The sequence below is a fragment of the Pelodiscus sinensis genome, chromosome 12 (assembly GCF_049634645.1).
Source record: "Pelodiscus sinensis isolate JC-2024 chromosome 12, ASM4963464v1, whole genome shotgun sequence".
NCBI lineage: Eukaryota > Metazoa > Chordata > Testudines > Trionychidae > Pelodiscus > Pelodiscus sinensis.
The window spans coordinates 36,231,586-36,250,610 of NC_134722.1; the positions used below are offsets into that span (position 1 = coordinate 36,231,586).

Sequence of the window (19,025 nt, forward strand, 5' to 3'; positions counted from 1 at the left end):
GTCCATTCAACTTCAGTGTCTATACATTTCAAAAAAAAAAGGAACACAATAAAAGACTGAAAAGTACATTCAAACTTTTCATTTGTTCCAATAATCCAATATTTTATTATTGCCACAAAAATAGAGAACTGTGTTATGCAGGAGAGTAGACTAAATAATCATATAATGGCTCATTCTGGCCTTGACATCTATGAATCCAAATGTATATGTTTATGTACATAATGTGTATGTAGGACTACATAGATATACATCTCCACATTCATTTATAATTGAGTAAATTCATTTTAGAAAGCATGCTTTTCAATAACATGTAAAAATGAATCTAACTTTTGTTTAAAATAAGCAGATTTCCTTGTTTAAAACTGCTTAGGCAATGCTGTAAATTGGCATGAATGAGAATGTTGATGGTTATATTATTGTCCCAGATAAACAGGCCTAAAGGCCATTTTTCCAGCAGTGCTGGAAACCACTGCGGTTATGTGATCTGCTGAAACACAAGAGGCTTGGATCCACTGAACAGAACTAAATAACCAAATGGGGCATGCTCACAAAATATCTGCAGTGGCGCTTCCAGTTTCAGGGCCATTTAATAATCATTTGTGCCTGCTGGTGTCGTATGCCCAGAAATCTCCTCCATGTTTCATTTTCAGCTGGAACACTTTTGAGTTTTTGTGAAATAATATTGCCTAAGCTATATTCTTTGATCATCCATCCAGAGAAAAAGCAGAAGTCAGAGGCAAGTTCTTGGGCCTGATTCCCCACTGTGTAACTCCACTGGTGTCCCTCCAATGATTCAACAGATTGACTCCAAACTTACATTCACGAGAGATCATAATCAAGGGCCAAGGTTTGGAAGGGCGAACTTTTGCTCTGTTACTGGATTTCTGGTTCAGTAACAGAACCTGAGATGACAGACGGAGGCAAGGGGAACCCAGTAAAGAAACTATAAAGGCAATGCCTGCTGAGGCTGCTTTGTTCTATTGTCAGTGTAAGAGACCTTATGAGCTTTTCCATGGAAAGGAATTTTTAATTGGCATTGGGACACCTTAGAAGCTCCTGGACTATTCCCTTCAGCCCCCAGAAAAGCAGACAAAATCAGGGCTTCCCTACAATCTGGTGATGTGCAGAGGCCAGAATGGTCCCTTATGGGCTGTGGGCAGCTGTATTAGCAGTCCATGGAGAGCAAAAAGCCACCTTTGGACTATTCCATGCCTGAGCTATGAAGGGCTGGGCTGCAAGACATGAACCACTTCCTATTTACCATACATAGGATATACACTTCTGCTAGCTTTGATATTTGAGGGCAGCCCATAGCTCAGGCTTCCTTTTAGCTAAACACATGGCCTTTCAGTAACGTCAATCACCTTTACCCAAAATGACAACAACGTTTAAATGCAGGGAGAGAAATCAAGTCCTGATTCAGGAAAGCACTTACGACTGCACTGTATATTAATAGTCCACAAAAAACAGCTGTAGTTATTTCCTGGCACAAATGGAATTCCATTCCTATAACAGATCCTAATAAACATGGTTTTCTAGCCCCAAAACCCAAGATTTCAAAAAAAAAAAAAAACCCTCCATTCATTTTCCTGGAAAAGAGAGGAGGTTATCAAATATGCTATATGCTTTATTTTTTTCCCTAATGGAGGGCATCTTTGTTGAACCTAACCACGGCCTCTTGCAGTTTCTTGTCAACTCTCTCTCCTCCTTTCTTTGTTTGCAGGTTGCTAGTGGCAGTGCAAGCCATAGCATTAGCATAATCAACAACTGCCTTGCTTTTATATTATTCACATAGATCTCTTACGTGAAGCTCATGTGCAAGGATTATGAATGTGCATATGCAAGGTATCAGCCATGTCAGTTCAACTTTTTATAGCCTATACAATAATAGGAAAATATCAAATTCAACATGCACTCAGTATAACTTAATTGTTCCAAGAACAATATAAAGGCTAAAACAAATTGTTCAGACTGACTCATACTTTATCTAACATTCGGCAAAGAGAGGATGTAACAATTTATTTGTTTTACTTTGGAACTCATTTGCTTCTCAGTCTCCTAGATTTGCCAACATAAGGGGGGAAAGCGGAAAACAACCTTCTGATCCACTCTGAAATTAAGAAATAACCCTGAATCATGGGGCCTGTGACTTTTATGACTCACCCACCTCAATATAAAAATTACCAAAGAATCCAATTGTTATTGTTATATTACATACAGAAAAGATGAGTGATGATTAAGGCGAAAGACCAGATGAACTTTTTTTTTAAAAGGGGGTTTTTTGTTTGTTTGTTTTGTTTTGTTTTGTCCCCATACAAATGTATGTAGACTCAATAAATGAGAGAAGGGAATATGGTGAATATGTATTACCTTACATCAGCAAGAGGCCCTGCATTAAAAGACCTACCGGCCTTTCCAAACTACTATATATTTGAGAGAGTTTTTCAGTGTGTGTGTGTCTGTCTATGTGTCTGTTTGTTCAAGAACTCCTCCTAAATAGTAAGAGTGAAGATTGCCAAATTCAGAATACAGCTTCCTCTTATCGTAACTTAAATCAAGGTAAGGGTTTCATTGTGCCAGGAAAACAAGATGTGCCTACAACAGGATTGCTTCTCAAAGAACCTATAGGACAGAGGAATGTGAAAGGGGCTGGCTGGGAGTGCTCCCCCAAGCCCAATCCAGGATTGCCCCAGCCCCAAGCCTCCCACTCCCCAGGTGCCTTTTAGGCTCCCCCCATCCCCCAATTTGTACGTGAATATTGCTGGCTGTTCCCCTTCATCATGGAGTGAGGGAAAGTGCACAGTTTGCTGCATTCCTCACACTGGCTGAAGCACATGGGGGGGGGAAGGGGAGAGGTAGACAAACCTGGATCTGCCTAGGGGAATGCATCCCTCCCCCAGCTGTACCTGCTGGAGCTGCAGTGGCCATAGAGAGGCTAGTCCTCTCTCTCTGGGGACAGCCTGCATACTGAAGCCCTCAGCCTCAGCCCACCCCCAAGCAATGATTTAAATGAAGAAAGACAAAAATGAATTGAGCTAAGGACCCAAGCATTTGTGTTCAGTGGGAAATTCCAGTTATTAGAAATCTGTTTTCACTGCCAAGTCGAAAAAAAAATCAACATTTCAAAATTTTCTGCAAAATGAAAAGTCCAAAAATTTAAATTCAGAGCCACAGAATCATTTTGTTTCACTAATGTGAAACTAATTTTTTTAAATGAAACAAGAAAGTTGAAAGAATTCATTTTTCCTTGTTTACCCTTGAATTTTGTGCTGGAATCAACATATAACCACAAAACATATCGATTTTCAATAAACAGAATTTTTCAACAGAAAACTGTTGTGGCAAAATTATTTTGATGGGACCATTAATTAGTAATGAGCTTGAATCAGATCTCTTCTTTCATACTGTTTTGGGCTCAGGGAGGTTTAGAATCCTAATGTGGATATGGATCATTGGCCCTTTCTAATGACTAGAGCCCAAATTAGATCAGAATCCAAACTTTGTAAAGGGGAGCAGACTTACTAATAGGGATCAGAATTCTGCATCTTGGGTCCTTCTCTACGGATAATCAGTTATGCAACGCTATAAAGGTAGTGACAGAGATGTGTTACATGTCATTCCTTATGTTGCATGTAATCTACTTCTCTATGAAGGAAAATATTTATATAATAGGCAACAGGATATTTTGTATCTCTAAATTTGCTGGATTTTATCCTGCTCCTGCTACTCTGATTACTTGATTAAAAATAACAATAAAAATGAAATTGATATGTTTATGTTGGTGAAAAAATAGGATACACTCATACATCGTTCTTTCAGTCAAGGTCATATCTCAGTTTATAGCTAACATAATTTTTGTGAAATAGAGGGAATGTAACATATATTTAGCCATTTTCTGCATTGCTCATTTCAGCTACCACATCCTAGTTTCATAGCTGCTTAATTTTTAGTTTTAATTTTTATACCACAATCTACAAAGGCAATTTAAAGCCAGATCTTCCAGTATTTGAGCAAAACTGAAATACAATTTCAGTCTCTGGGAGGTTCATGAGACTAGGGATTCCAGTTAGGGATGAGAAAAGTGGCACTTTTTTCAGCATCTAATTTTCAGAATAAAAGAAAGATTGGGCCTGATAATCAATTTACTAGCTACAAACTAATGTATGTTGCAACGGGGCTTCAGCTAGCTTGTTGATTTTTCGTCTTATAAAATTGGCAAACTGCTATAAGCTTTCTGTTCTGTTGGGGGGGAAGGCTGTTATTTCAATAAGGGAGTAAAACAGTAGTGCCTTTGTTAATGTCAAATGCCTTCTACACAATGCACTGCCATTTAAAGATAATTACAGCTTTTTACATCTTAAATCAAATGATGTTATTGCTTGTACATAAAATAAGCATTTCTCTAATTAACATTTTTAATGCTTAAGGATTCTCTTACAGCCAAGCACACTATCCAGCTGCTTGATATATAGTTATTAGATATGAACTTTTAGTCACTGCAATAATAATTGTAAGAGCAGTTCATGGAATGCAAATATCTGTATTTGTCAACTGCTTGTCCATCTGCTCCATACGCAACAGCAGGGTAACTGTGATCGTGTAACTGCTTTGTAAATGGTTTAATTTGTATAACTGAAGCACAGAACACATTCTAGTCTGGCACAAGAAGCAATGTGAGCCCTTCAGCAATCAATCTACTCCAGTTCCATGGGGGTCCAGCATGCGGCAGATTATGCAACCATTTCATTAACATGCTGGAGAAGGATTCATTGAACCTCTCAGGCACTGTTTTGAAGGTATAGCCAAGCAGTTCTAAGTTTGTGCTGCTCTTGCTAGACCATGTGAGAGCATGTGCCTGTGCATGCATATACACCGTTGCCAGACATGATGAGAAACAGATGTGCTGATGAATCAATTCATTGTAAAGCCTGTGCAATTTTCTGTTCTGCTTAGATTCATGTGGAGGACTGTAAACCCCCGAAATAAACCCACAGGTCCCTTGCTTGTTGCTACATTCTGGCCGGAGGTGCCAGAAAAAATCGACGCTGTCTATGAGGCCCCTCAGGAAGAGAAGACCGTGTTTTTTTCAGGTATTGGTTTGAAGTTGTAAACATAGCTTGCATAAGTGCTGCATTCAAATTGAGTCTTTTTTTTTTTTTAATGTGAAGCTGGGTCAGAGAAATGTATCTCTGAGGGCAGCCATATCAGGCCTGATATAATGTCAGATTTCAGCCATTCCTTTTCAAGCACTAAGGGTCCAGTATCTGCAAGTTGCTGCACACCGTTAACTGCAATTAACCCACTGGGCGCTGAGAGGAAACCTGAGCAACATGCAGAACTGGTTCGTAGGTGAATGCTCAGTATTTCACTCAGACAGTATGTCACGCTTCACTTTGTCCAGCTACGGTGTCGGTACAGATCACTGCTCTCTGGCTGTCTTAGATATAATTCCACTCCTCCCCATGTTGTTCTGTGGCACCTCTCCTCTCCGTCAAAGCCAAATTCATATTCTGCATTCCAGGAGTCTAACCTAGATCACTCATCAGGAAGAGAGGTTGCAAGCAGGCATGCTGGCTAGCTTGATGGGAGAGGACAATAGTAGATAGGAATCGGTATACTATCCATTTTAAATCAGGATTGCAAATATGACCCACTCCAGCTAGCCTGGCCACACTAGTGCAGCTGTTTGGAAAACCGAGCCTGCCAAAACTATGCTCCAGAATCCTCTGCAACATGACTAAATATCTCCTATCATGTAAAAAAAACACATGGTTGCTGCTGCTGTATATTTTCTGCATAGGGGGGAAAGGACTGGTAATTTATTCCACATGTTTGATTGGCTACATGATAAAAAATAAAAACTCAGCACAGACAAAATGCTTTCATATGCCACCTCCAATAAATCTGGTTATTGGTTGTGGGGGACTTTGTGGAGGTTTTTTTGTTTGGTTTGGTATTTTTGTTTTCCTTTTATTCAAGGAAATGCAATTGCTTTAAAAAAAATGCTAAAGAGGAAAACCTAGCAAATGCTAAAGGCCAGTAGGAAACTGCCTCCAGCCCAAGTATCTGAAAATCCTTTGTACAGAAGCAACTATATCAGGGGTCAGCAACTTTTCAGAAGGGCCATGACAAGATTTAACTTTCCCCATCCCCCTCAGTGCAAGCCCTATCCCCTCCCATCCTGCCCCTGCATCCTCCTTCACCCCCTCAAACTCTCCACATCCCTGTGCCCCCAGCGTACACACAGGCAGGGCAGCAGCACTGGGATTCGCAGCCCCCTGGGAGCAGCGCTGGGGCAAGGCGGGGCTGGGGGGGCAAAGTCACTTCCCTACCCAGCCCTTTGCCTGGGGCTTGCCCCTCACCTGCAGGATGCTGCTCCAGGGCTGGTGCAGACAGAGCCTGGGGCTGCCCAGGGCTGTCTCCAGCCCCCAGCCGTGTTCAGCAGGGCACTGGAGCAGCCACAGCATAGCCCAGGCCCCAGCCCCGGTGCCCCACAGAAGCAGCAGCCTGGTGTGACCAGCCGCACCACCCCAATCTGTGGAGCTGCCCCAACCCCGCCCCCTTCTGGAGCAGGAGGCAGAGCATGTAGCGGGGGGAGGGGGAGGGCTGTTAACCTGTTAGATCCCGGGAGCTGCACACCCGAGGGACGGAGCCCAGCATAGAATCAGGCCGCCCACCCCTACACCATGCTGCATGTGCCACAAAAAATCATCTTGCATGCTACTTATGGCACACATGCCGTACATTGCCGACCCCAGTCTATATTTTACTCCTGGATACCCATGATGGTAACTTACCAGATGGCAAAGTCTATCCTGGGAAGCAGTAACTGTGGGTACGTCTAGACTACCGCGTTTTGTCGACGGAAGTTTTGTCGACAGCTACTATCGACAAAACTTCCGTCGACAAAGAGCGTCCAGACACATTGAGTTCTGTCGACAAAGCAAGCTGCTTTGTCGACAGAACTCCGTAGTCTGGACGCAACGTTAAAGGCAATAACACCTTCTGTCGACAGAGTTCTGTCGACAGAAGGTGTTATGCCTCGTAAAATGAGGTATACCAGCGTCGACAAAACTGCTGAGTTCTGTCGACGTTATGTCGACAGAACTCAGCGGTAGTGTAGACGCTGGTATAGTTTTGTCGACAAAAGTCCACTTTTGTCGACAAAACTAGGTAGTCTAGACACACCCTGTGAGAGAGATTTGTGGAGGATCATCAGCTGTACATGAGCACCTAGTATGGTTCAATGACCAAGACAGCTAATGCCTTTCTGACATGTACAAACTGAAGAGCTGAAAGGTTATATATGTGGCACTTGTGCTACTGTTGCTAGAACAGTATGTCCAGTACTGGTACTGACAATCAAGAAGTATGCTGAAAAATCAGGGTGGACTCAGAGAAGATCCATGGGAATGATTAAAGGATGAAAAAGCCTGGCTAATAATAGCAAACTCAACGAGCTAAATTTACTTAGCTTAACACAGAGAATATTAAGGGGTGACTTGATTTACAGTCTGTGAGTATCTACATGGGGAACAGATATTTGATAATAGGCTCTAGATTAGCACAAAAGGGTATAAAACAATTCAATGGTTGGAAGTTCAAGCTAGACTAATTCAGACTGGAAATAAGGAGTACATTTTTAATGGTGAAAGTATTTAACCAGTGGAGCAAACACACTTGGCCATGGAGAATGTGCTCTAGCAATTATTTTGAGTTAGTTCTATAGCCTGTCTGATGCATGTCAGATTAGATTATTACAATTAACCCTCTGAACCTGGAAACTGGGAAACTTCAGTGCTGTACCGTACACCTTTCTCAGTCTAACTTAGCTTGGTATCCAACTCTCAGTGAAGTCAATGAAAAGCTGACATTCATAATTATTGTAATTATGGTGAAAGCTTCCATGGTCACCAGTGCATAATTTCACTGGACTCAATAGGAATATTCACTGAGCAAGACAGCAATCAATGTAAAAGTTGCAGAAATTGGCCCTGTGATTTGTATTTATTTTGGGTCATATTCAAAAGTTTTGCTAAATCAAAAATCACAGAACCGAGGCCTTTTAAAAGGTCGATGGACGTTATTATGTGATACCCTTCTATCTAAGTTGATCGATAAATATAAATTTCTGAAATAACCCCGATACATGGACAAAGTGGATGTGGGCAGGATCTGGGCAGCATTTGTCCATCAAACTGCCCTGCTTTAAGATTTGCTTCATCATCCAACCAAATTATCATTAATTTTTTATACTATAATAAATCCAACTGAGACCAAGGCATTGTTATGCATTCTCATAGACAAGGGAACTCCCTCTCCCAGAAAATTTACAATTTAACTAAATAAGCCAGATGACAAGCAGGAGGGGAACTGGCATAGAGAGGGGAAGATATGTATCAGAGTTAAGTGCCATGTAACTAATTGTTTTTTCTCACTTAGGAAATGAATACTGGGTTTATTCAGCCAGTACTTTGGAGAGAGGCTATCCAAAGAAACTCACCAGTCTGGGGTTACCTCCCGACGTACAACAGGTCAATGCAGCTTTTAACTGGAGCAAAAACAGCAAGACATACATTTTTGCCGGAGACAAATTTTGGAGGTGAGACACATTACTGTTAAGGCGGTGAGCCTTCAACTAAGCTTGCAGCCTTTGGCCGTGTCCAGACTCAGGGGTTTTTTCGGGAAAAGTAGCCTTTTCCCGAAAAAACTTCCCCTGCGTCCAGACTCAAGCCGCGTTCTTTCGAAATTATTTCGAAAGAACGCGGCTTTTCTTTCGATGGCGGTAAACCTCATTTCACGAGGAAGAACGCCTTCTTTCGAAAGTTCCTCTTTCGAAAGAAGGCGTTCTTCAATGTAAAGAGGCCGTCTTCGAAAGAGAGCATCCAGACTCGCTGGGTGCTCTCTTTCGAAAAAGCGGATTTCTCTTTCGAAAGATCCGCCTACAGTCTAGACGCGATCTTTCGAAAGAGGCTCTTTCGAAAGAAGCCTGCAGTCTAGACATAGCCTTTGCGATGGAGATTTGTTCTCATTTAGGCTCAGTTGTTTGCTACAAAATATTTTGCTACACAGAGACTGAATAAGATTATACCCCTTTCCAGCACAGAAACAAGGTGATTGGGCAACAAGGTGTGGAATAAATCTCTAAGATTTTTCAAAGGCACATATAGTAGCTAGGTGAAATTTACTAGCAGTCATCTAACTGCCATATGTGCCTCTGGAAAATCTCCCCTTAAGTCACCATATCAGAAGGGCACTGGACAGAATTAGGGGGAAAAGGGACAATACAAGGCTATAAAACTTGATTTGGGATAACTACTCTTCTTGTAACAACTGAAATAACAAAGGACTAGCATATTTGCTTTACTCTTCTAGCTGGTTCTGAGGGGAGGTGGGCACATCCCACAGAAGTACATCTGTTACTCTTTTGTCAAATCTCAATTTGAAATTTATTTTGACAGCATTTGGAATTCTTTTCATGTTTTCTATGAATAGTGATGTGAACACTTTTTGTAAGGATGTCCACAGATACTCATAAATACTTGTGTGAATATTATATTACCCAAAGAATCAGGTTGGAAATATCTGTCAGGGAGTTAAAATGATATTATGTAACATGAGTAATTAAATCCAGAATTCAAATGTCGTATTATTATTTTTGCATCACATATTATGATGGTGCCTGGAGGTTCTAACAAAGATAGGAGCCATTTATGTTATGCAGAGTAGTTACATACAGTAAAAGGTAGTTCCTGCACCAAAATTTGAACGTAGAAGGCAGCTAGGGTGAAAGTGGCCATGACATTGTAGAGTTCATGATTCTAAGGAATGGTAGAAGGGAGAACAGCAAAATAGAGACAATGGATTTCAGGAAGGCAGATTTTAGTAAACTCAGAGACCTGGTAGATAAGGTCCAATGGGAAGCAAGACTAAGAGAAAAAACCACTGAAGATAGCAGTTTTTCAAATGACATTACTATGAGCCCAAAAGCAAACTATTCCACTGTGTAGCAAAGACAGAAAGTATGGCAAGGGATCACCTTGGCTTAACCAGGAGCTCTTACACAATATAAAAATAAAATAGGAATCATATAAAAAGTTGAAGCTAGGTCAAATTACAAAATATGAATATAAGCAAACAACACAAGTATGCAGGGGCAAGATTAGAAAGGCAAAGACACAAAACAAGCTAAATCTAGTTAGACATATAAAGGGTAACAAGAATTTCAGAGGGATAGCCAAGTTAGTCTGTAACAGGAAAAACTTAAAAAACAACAAATAGTCTAGTAGCACTTTAAAAACTAACAAAACATGTATATGGTATCATGAGCTTTCGTGGGCAGAACCCACTTCTTCAGATGACCATCGACGGAGCCATGTAAACTAGTTTACCTGACATAGTCAATGAAGCGGGGATTTAAATAATCCCCGCTTCATTAAAATAAAAATGGCTGCCGTGCTGTGCCGACAATCAGCTGATCCGACATAGCACGGCAGTCTAGATGCGGATCGGTTGACAAGGGAAGCCTTTGTCGACCGCTCCCTTATGCCTTAGATCAGCTGATTGTCGGCACAGTGCGACGGCCATTTTTATTTTAATGAAGCAGGCATTATTTAAATCCCCACTTCATTGACTATGTTGGGTAAACTAGTTTACATGGCTTTGTCGACGGAGCCATGTAGTCTAGACATACCCTTCAAGACTAAATAGTTACAAGAGGCTGATAAGAACCATTAGTTAGCACTTGGACAGGAAGATGACCAACACCAGAATCTAAAAAGACATCAAGAACCATTAGTACCTTCATTGTTTGGTTGGTTGATAATATACGAGCCATCCGATATCCTGATATCCTGATTCAAACAATAGGCATAAGAGTTAAACTTTTGAATGAAGTTAACCTCCAATCCTTCTCTGTGTATTTGGCTTATGAAATTGGTCTGAAACAAAACAGCCACTTGGAGATTTATTAATGAGTGTCCAGGAAGATTAAAGTGTTCTCCAACAGTTAGAAAATTTAGATGTCTTTAAGTCACCAGGGCCTGATGAAATGCATCCTAAAATACTCAAGGTGCTGATAGAGTCTTTAGCTATCATCTTTGAAAAGTCATGGATGTCGGGAGAAATTCCAGAACACTGGAAAAAGGCAAATATAGTGCCCATCTATAAAAAGAAAATAAGAACAACCCAGAGAACTACAGACTAGTCGGTTTAACTTCTGTGCCAGGGAAGATAATGGAGCAAGTAATTAAGGAATTTACCTGCAAACAACTGGAAGATAATAAGGTGATAGGTAACAGCCAGCATGGATTTGAAAAGAAGAAATCATGTCAAACCAATCTAATAGCTTTCTTTGATAGGATAACGAGTCTTGTGGATAAGGGAGAAGCTATGGACATGGCATACCTAGACTTTAGGGCATTTGATACAGTCTTGCATAATATTCTTATCAATAAACTAGGGCAAATAGGGGTTGCAACTGCTTTGGAGAATAGGGTCATAATTCAAAATGATCTGGACAAACAGGAGAAATGGTCTGAGGTAAATAGGATGAAGTTTAATAAGGACAAATGCAAAGTACTCCACTTAGGAAGGAACAATCAGTCTCACACATACAGATTGGGAAGCGACTGTCTAGGAAGGAGTACTGCAGAAAGGGATCTAGGGGTCATAGTGGACTACAAGCTAAATATGAGTCAACAGTGTGATGCTGTTGCAAAAAAAGCAAACATGATTCGAGGATGCATTAACAGGAGTGTTGTGAACAAGACATAAGAAGTTATTCTTCTGCTCTACTTTGTGCTGATCAGGCCTCAACTGGAGTATTGTGTCCAGTTCTGGGCACCATATTTCAAGAAAGATGTGTAGAAATTGGAGAAGGTCCAGAGAAGAACAACAAGAATGATTAAAAGTCTAAAGAACATGACCTATGAAGCAAGACTGAAAGAATTGGGCTTGTTTAGTTTGGAAAGGAGAAGACTGAGAGGGGACATCATAGAAGTTTTCCGGTATCTAAAAGGGTGTCACAAGGAGGTCAGAGGAAAATTATTCTCCTTGGCCTCTGAGGACAGGACAAGAAGCAATGGGCTTAAACTGCAGCAAGGGAGGTTTAGGCTGGACATTAGGAAAAACTTCCTAACTGTCAGGGTGGTTAAATACTGGAATAAGTTGCCTAGGGAGATTGTGGAATCTCAATCTCTGGAGATATTTAAGAGCAGGTTAGATAGACATCTATCAGGGATGGTCTAGATGCTACTGGGTCCTGCCATAAGGGCAGGGGACTGGACTCGATGACCTCTTGAGGACCCTTCCAGTTCTAGTGTTCTATGATTCTGGGATTATCCTGCAGATGAGGATGGTCTTCACCTCCTGTAGAAGGATACAGACAAACACAGGGTTGCCAGAGCCCTCAGGAATTCCCCGAGCCCAACTCCCTTCCCACAGCAGGCGCAAACCCCAAATTGTCCTGTCCCTGGCAGGGCTTTGTGAAGGCAGGACTGCAAAACCTCCAAGGAGGGAGAGTCCGCTCCCCCTCTTCCCTAGGGAACCCCATTCCAGCTGTTCACCACCCTCTAGGACAATCATAAAAGAATCAAACCTTCATAATCACGGCCCTGACAGTTAATCTCCCCACGCTAAATATGAACCAACAGTATGACACTGTTGCAAAAAAAGCAAACATGATTCTGGGATGTATTAACAGGAGTGTTGTGAACAAGACACAAGAAGTCATTCTTCCGCTCTACTTTGTCTTCATTAGGCCTCATTTGGAGTATTGTGTCCAGTCCTAGGCACCACATTTCAAGAAAGACGTGGAGAAATTGGAGAAGCTCCAGAGAAGAGCAACAAAAATTATTAAAAGTCTAGAAACCATGATCTCTGAGGAAAGATTGAAAGAATTTAGTTATTATTTAGTTTAGAAAAGAGAAGACTGAAAGGGGATATGATAGTAGTTTTCAAGTATCTACAAGGAGGAGGGAGAAAAATTGTTCTCCTTGGCCTCTGAGGATAGGACAAGAAGAAATGGGCTTGAATTGCAATAAGGGAAGTTTACGTTGGATATTAGGAAAAACTTCCTAATTGTCAAGATGGTTAAACACTGGAATAAATTGCCAAGGGAAGTATGGAATCTCCATCACTGGAGATATTTAAGAGCATTTTAGACAGACATCTATCAAGGATGATCTAGAGTTCTAGATGGTGCTTGGTCCTGCCATGAGGGCAGGGGACTGGACTTGATGATCTCTTGAAGTCTCATCCAGTTCTAGTATTCTATAATTCTATGATTCAAACAGCTTATATTTTAAATAGAAAAGACAGACCAGGCCTGGGAGAGATTAAAAATTACAGAAAGAGAATTGAAGCACAGAGAGATGGAATGACATCACTATATTCATATAGGAAGTCCGTAGCAGAGCTGGGAACTGAAACCAGCTTTCCTGAAAACTACTCTTTCTTCCCAAATAATAAAACAGTCAAAGAACTGCACAGAAGGAAGCTTTGGGTAACTTGTTCTAGAAGAAAAAGACAGCTCTTTCACCAGACAGACCTTCCTTACACATGGAATTAGGGTAGAGGTGGGTTTTAAGAACAAACTTTAAGTTCCAGGTAGAAATAAGAGCCATTCATTTGTTGCAGGGGGCAATTTCAGATTCTAGTGGCTGAGGGTGAAGCACCAACCTGTGCATGCTGTGATGGGGGGGGGCGGACTGAGGAGAGAGGGTTCAATAGTGTTACTGAGTATGTTCAGTACAAGCCAAGCATCAAAGTGGGGAAGGGTTTCTGCATCTGCATCCACGGATGTGGCTGTGGATCTGCATCTGGAGATGTGGATGCGAATATCCACCCCTTGTTTTTGTGGATACAAATTTTGTATCAAGAACCCTGCAAATGTTCAAATATTGGCTGTATATCCCCCAGTATCCACATATGTCAATGTGGATATCTGCAGCTCATTTTTGCAGATATAGAAGCAGATACAAATTTTTATCTGCACAGAGGTCTGGTAATATGTTCCCAAAGTTTCAAATATGCTTCCAGTGAAATGGAAGCTCTCTCACATATCAAAGATACGTGAATTTGAACATGAATAATTTTTATACAAGCAATAATTTCACATTGTGAATGGAGTAGATGAAGTGTCTTTTATATGAATTCCTGTTAGTACATAAAATATCCTTTCACAAAGCTTGCCATTTAAAAGACAAGTATGATTAATTACCTTTACAATTCTTGTACCCATGATCTGTAAATATAGGCATTGATCTTAAAAAGCAAAAATGACTTCCTATTCACTTTGAAAATATTAACTATGCAGCTGATCATATTTAATGTTTTCAATATTCGTAATATAGCCATTTGTAAAACTTAGATTACAGACCAAGAGTTAACAAAGCTGCAAGTTTCCTCCTTTAACACTCAGTGTTTTGATTAACTGTAGCTTTGAGTCTCCAAGAAATTTATCACTCTGATCTCAGACACTATTCCTATCAAAGCCCTTTATCAGTTGCAGTCACTGTAGAATGTATAATTGATTGTTAAGCAGCCAAACAGCTTAATTGATTTATATCTGTTTAAAGAAGATAGCAAGCAAGCAGAAAACATTTGGGAAAAGGCAACAGTGTTTAACATAGACATTATAACCAGTACACATGCAGTTGCTTTATTTTATACAAGTATTCTGCCAGATAGTATCAAAATAACTACTTTTCAAAGTCCTTTTCATGTCATTATCGCATGCTTTAAACAGAGGGATAAGAATGAAACCCACTGCCTCCCTTTCGGCATCTTCACAAATTAAAGAAGGATTGTTAAACCAGGGAAGTTCATTGGGCCAGTGGCAAGAGCAAATGGTTCATACATTCCCCAGCTAAAACTTTTAAAACTACACTACTGGGTAGGTTAGACCCCCCCAAAAGGTTTTGCTTAAATATTACAGTAATAAAAAAGTCATTATTTTAAATATCTCTGACTATGTGGACTTAATTTTGATCTAAGTTCCATCACTACAAATCAGGAAAAACTTAAAAAACAACAAATATTCTAGGAGCACTTTAAAGACTGATAAATCATGTAGATGGTATCATGAGCTTTCGTGGGCACAGACCACTTCTTCCGATGACCAGAATGTTGGAAGTCCAGATCCAAGAATTAATAAGGGAAGCTTGCTATTGTCCCTTGCATAATCTCCTCTCTCCTCCTTCTGGGAAGCAGCCTCAATCAGTAGGCCCATGTGTGGTGAAAAGTCAGGCCTTTGCTCCTCCTGTGCCCTTAGGGATACCCTGTATCCCCAGGGTCACATAGGGACAGTCACTTGCTTCTGGCATTGTTTCTCTCCCTGTGCACAGGCTGGTCTAGAGTGAAGCATTGGATCCTCAGTTGGTGAAAATAGGAAAAAATGGGGTCCAGTTGTTGTACTTAAAAGAAGTACTCGGGATCTTTTTCAGGGGGATAAGGCAACATGCCACATTTATTGATCACACAGGGTACGTCTACACTACAGCGCTAATTCGAACTAACTTAGTTCGAATTAGTTAATTCTAACTAAGCTAATTCGAACTAACGCATCTAGAACTAAAAACTAGTTCGAATTAGCGTTTTGCTAATTCGAACTAGCAAGTCCACATTGAGTGGACTCTGAACAGGGCTTAAGGATGGCCGGAAGCAGTGCCGGCAGGGCATCAGAGGAGGACTTAGAGCGTGGAGATGCTGTCTCAGGCTAGCCGAGGGCTACGCTTAAAGGGACCCGACCCCCACCCCGGACAGACAGTTTTAAGGGGTGCCCCGCTTACAAAGCAGTCCTGGCTTGGATTGCCCGGACTACCCACACTGGGCACATCACACTACTCAGCCATCAGCCCGGCTGCACTTGCCGCAGGCTGCCAGCTGGGGAGAGAGGGCAATTGGGGGGGGCTGCAGGAGAGCTTCCACCCTCAGAAGCCCACAGAGCCAGCCCAGTCCTCCCCATCGGGGGCTCGTACCCCATTCCTCCCTCACCTCCTTCCACTTACCCTTCCCTAGCCCCTCTTCTTGATGTACAAAATAAAGGACAATTGTGTTCAAAAATGGAATCTGTCTTTATTGAACAAAACTGGGGGAGACTGAGAAAAGGAGGTGGGAGAGGGGAAGAGAGAGGGTGGGAGAGGGGAGGGCAACTAAAATGATCAGGGGTTGGGAACAGGTCCCATATGAAGAGAGGCTAAAGAGACTGGGACTTTTCAGCTTAGAAAAGAGGAGACGGAGGGGGGACAGGATAGAGGTCTCTAAAAGCAGGAGTTGGGTGGAGAGGGTGCATACAGAAAAGTTCTTCATTAGTTCCCATAAAGAAGGACTAGAGGACACCAAAGGAAAGGAATGGGTAGCAGGCTTGAAACTAGTAAGAGAAAGTTGTTCTTCTTCTTCACAAAGCAAATAGTTAACCTGTGGAACTCCTTGCTGCAGGAGGCTGTGAAGGCTACAACTAGAACAGAGTTGAAAGGGAAGTGAGATCAAGTCATGGACGTTGGGTCCATGGAGTAGTCTTAGCCAGGGGGTAGGAGTGGTGTCCCTGCCCAAAGTTTGTGGAAGGCTGGAGAGGGATGGCACGAGACAAATGGCTTGGTCACTGTCTTCGGTCCATCCCCTCCAGGGTCCCTAGGTTTGGCCGCTGTCGGCAGACAGGCTACTGGGCTAGATGGACCTTTGGTCTGACCCAGGACGGCCATTGTAAGCTCAGGGCTCAGGGTCGGGGGTCTCAGTGGACCCCCTTGATTTTCATGCACACCTGCTTCTGGGTGGCCAGGCTGGTAGCTCTCCTGCCCTAGACGGCCACTTTCCTGTGCCTAGTGCGGAGATCGTGGACGAGATCCACGATGTCCGCACTAGCCCAGGAAGGTGCCTGCCTCTTGCGGTCCAGGGTGGCTCTGTGCCGTGCCAGGTGCAGGGTCTGCTGGCTGGGTGCTGGCAGGCTTGCAACTGGCACGGGCACCGTAGCCAGCCCGTGCCCCTTTAAGGGGTCCGGGGCCGGGAGGGGGGCATAGAGTTTCCCTGGTGTTGGCCAGAGTGGCCACCAGGGAAACCTGGGGAGGGCTAGCCTCCCACTAGTTCGAATTAAGGGGCTACACACCCCTTAATTCGAACTAGTAAGTTCAAACTAGGCTTAATCCTCGTAAAATGAGGTTTTCCTAGTTCGAACTAAGCGCTCCGCTAGTTCGATTCAAATTCGAACTAGTGGAGCGCTAGTGTAGCGGCTATGAATGTTAGTTCGAACTAACGTCCGTTAGTTCGAACTAACATTGTAGTGTAGACATACCCACATAGAATAATCCATACTTATCATATGCATATGATACATCACACTCATGCACTCACACATACACAAGCACACTCCATCTTGTTGTTACCAAAAGTTGCTCCCCCTAACTGCACTGGCCAGGTGAATTAGATGGGGGAGGCGGGGAGCCGGGCTTCTGCCGATCCGGATCGATGCTCCCATGTTGACAAGACAAAAACCCGGGGTCCCTCTGCAAGATGCCTCCTATTTATCCCTCTCCTACAGCCAATTAGTCATCAACTGGCCTTTCTTAGTGCTGCTTCAAAGAGAGTTCTTCCAAGGGCAGGCACTTGCTGCTTGACTCCTAAGGTGTCTGTATGTCCAGTCTTCTTAATGAGCTCACATTGCAGGTTTTGTCTTGGATCTGGCTCCCAGACCTTCTCCACCCTTGCAACTGCTGCTGGAGGTGCTCACCTTTCATTCTCCATTCACACCTCATTCATTTCAACAGGGCAATCAAGGAAAGGGGAGAGCTCAAAAGACATTTTTTTCTTACAAGATCTAGATATCTTAATACAAAGTTATAGGAGAAATGTTACAGAGATTCTATAAGAACACTTAACAAAGATATATCTAAAAGGACAAGATCTTAATACAAAGTATAATATCACAGAGATTTCTCCACACAGTTTCAATCCATAAAAGATTGCATTTTCAAATGGGAAAGTTGCAAAAACTCCCAGGATTTTCACAAAATTGGACCAGTTTCAAGAAAGGGAAACAATGTGAAAACACTGTTTATTGTATTTCCATGTGAAATTTCAGTTACTGATGACTTCCTGAAAGTTGGTGTCAAATGTTACAATTAAATAAAGAAATGTGACTGTGGTTTGTTGTCTTCCATAGGTACAATGAAGTAAAGAAGAAAATGGATCCTGGGTTCCCTAAATTAATTGCTGATGCTTGGAATGGCGTTCCCGATAACTTAGATGCTGTGCTGGATCTCAGAGGAAGTGGTGAGCTACAGTCTGGTATAATTCATTATTGAGCTTCCTTTCAAGTGTGTATTGCCCTTGTCTACTTCTGGAATTCCTGGAGACATTCATTTCTGGTGGTTAATGAACAGGCAGCCCACTCAGTCATTTTGCTTGGCATGCTGCCAGCTGAAATAAGTTTTTCAGTTAAATACCTCATTCCTCTCAATTTATTCTTAAAGAAAAATAGTTAGGAATTATGACCTTTCCTGAACATTTCTGGTTCCTTTAAAAAACAAATCAGTGCCTTCAAATCAGTACCACTTTTATGCAATACTTAATATTTTTAAAAATCTGCTACCATTGATATTTGAAAGTATTTAAACTCCCCTGACAATGATCCCTTAGAAAGGAAGTCTCTTAGAAACAGGATTGAGTACAAAGAAATCCATTGATTTTTAGTTTTCCAGGAGGAAAGGGCATGACCAGGGAATCCTTTTATCCAGGAAATTTTCCCAGATGACTCCTTGGAATTATGGGTGGCCATTTAGAGCATGTTCCAACCCTGCTATAATTCTCCCAGGCTCTGAATAAGACGATGGTAAGCTCCAGGCTTGGGGGATGTGTTGAGATAGCTCAGGGTCACCTTTGCTTCTCCTGTCCCTGAATGTCTCTCAGCTACAGATAAGGTCCTAGTCTATGGTTTTCAGAAGTGTCCTGCCATTTTTGCACTGACAGCCTCAAAGGCACAAGTGTTTTTGAGCTCTCATGGACATGCCTACCTGATCGCACCTTCATAT

General features: G+C 42.0%; 1 protein-coding gene across 2 annotated transcripts in view; it reads left to right on the forward strand.

The window, feature by feature from the left end:
* The window catches only part of MMP2 (matrix metallopeptidase 2), a 64,420-nt gene that overhangs the window by 42,920 nt on the left and 2,475 nt on the right, over positions 1–19,025 (forward strand). The window contains exons 11-13 of one of the 2 annotated variants that reach the window (XM_075940312.1): positions 4,954–5,090; positions 8,443–8,602; positions 18,158–18,282. In XM_075940312.1, coding sequence (XP_075796427.1) covers positions 4,954–5,090; positions 8,443–8,602; positions 18,158–18,282 — 422 coding nt within the window. The remainder of the gene's footprint in view (positions 1–4,953; positions 5,091–8,442; positions 8,603–18,157; positions 18,283–19,025) is intronic. The other variant, XM_075940314.1, reaches the window with a different exon arrangement.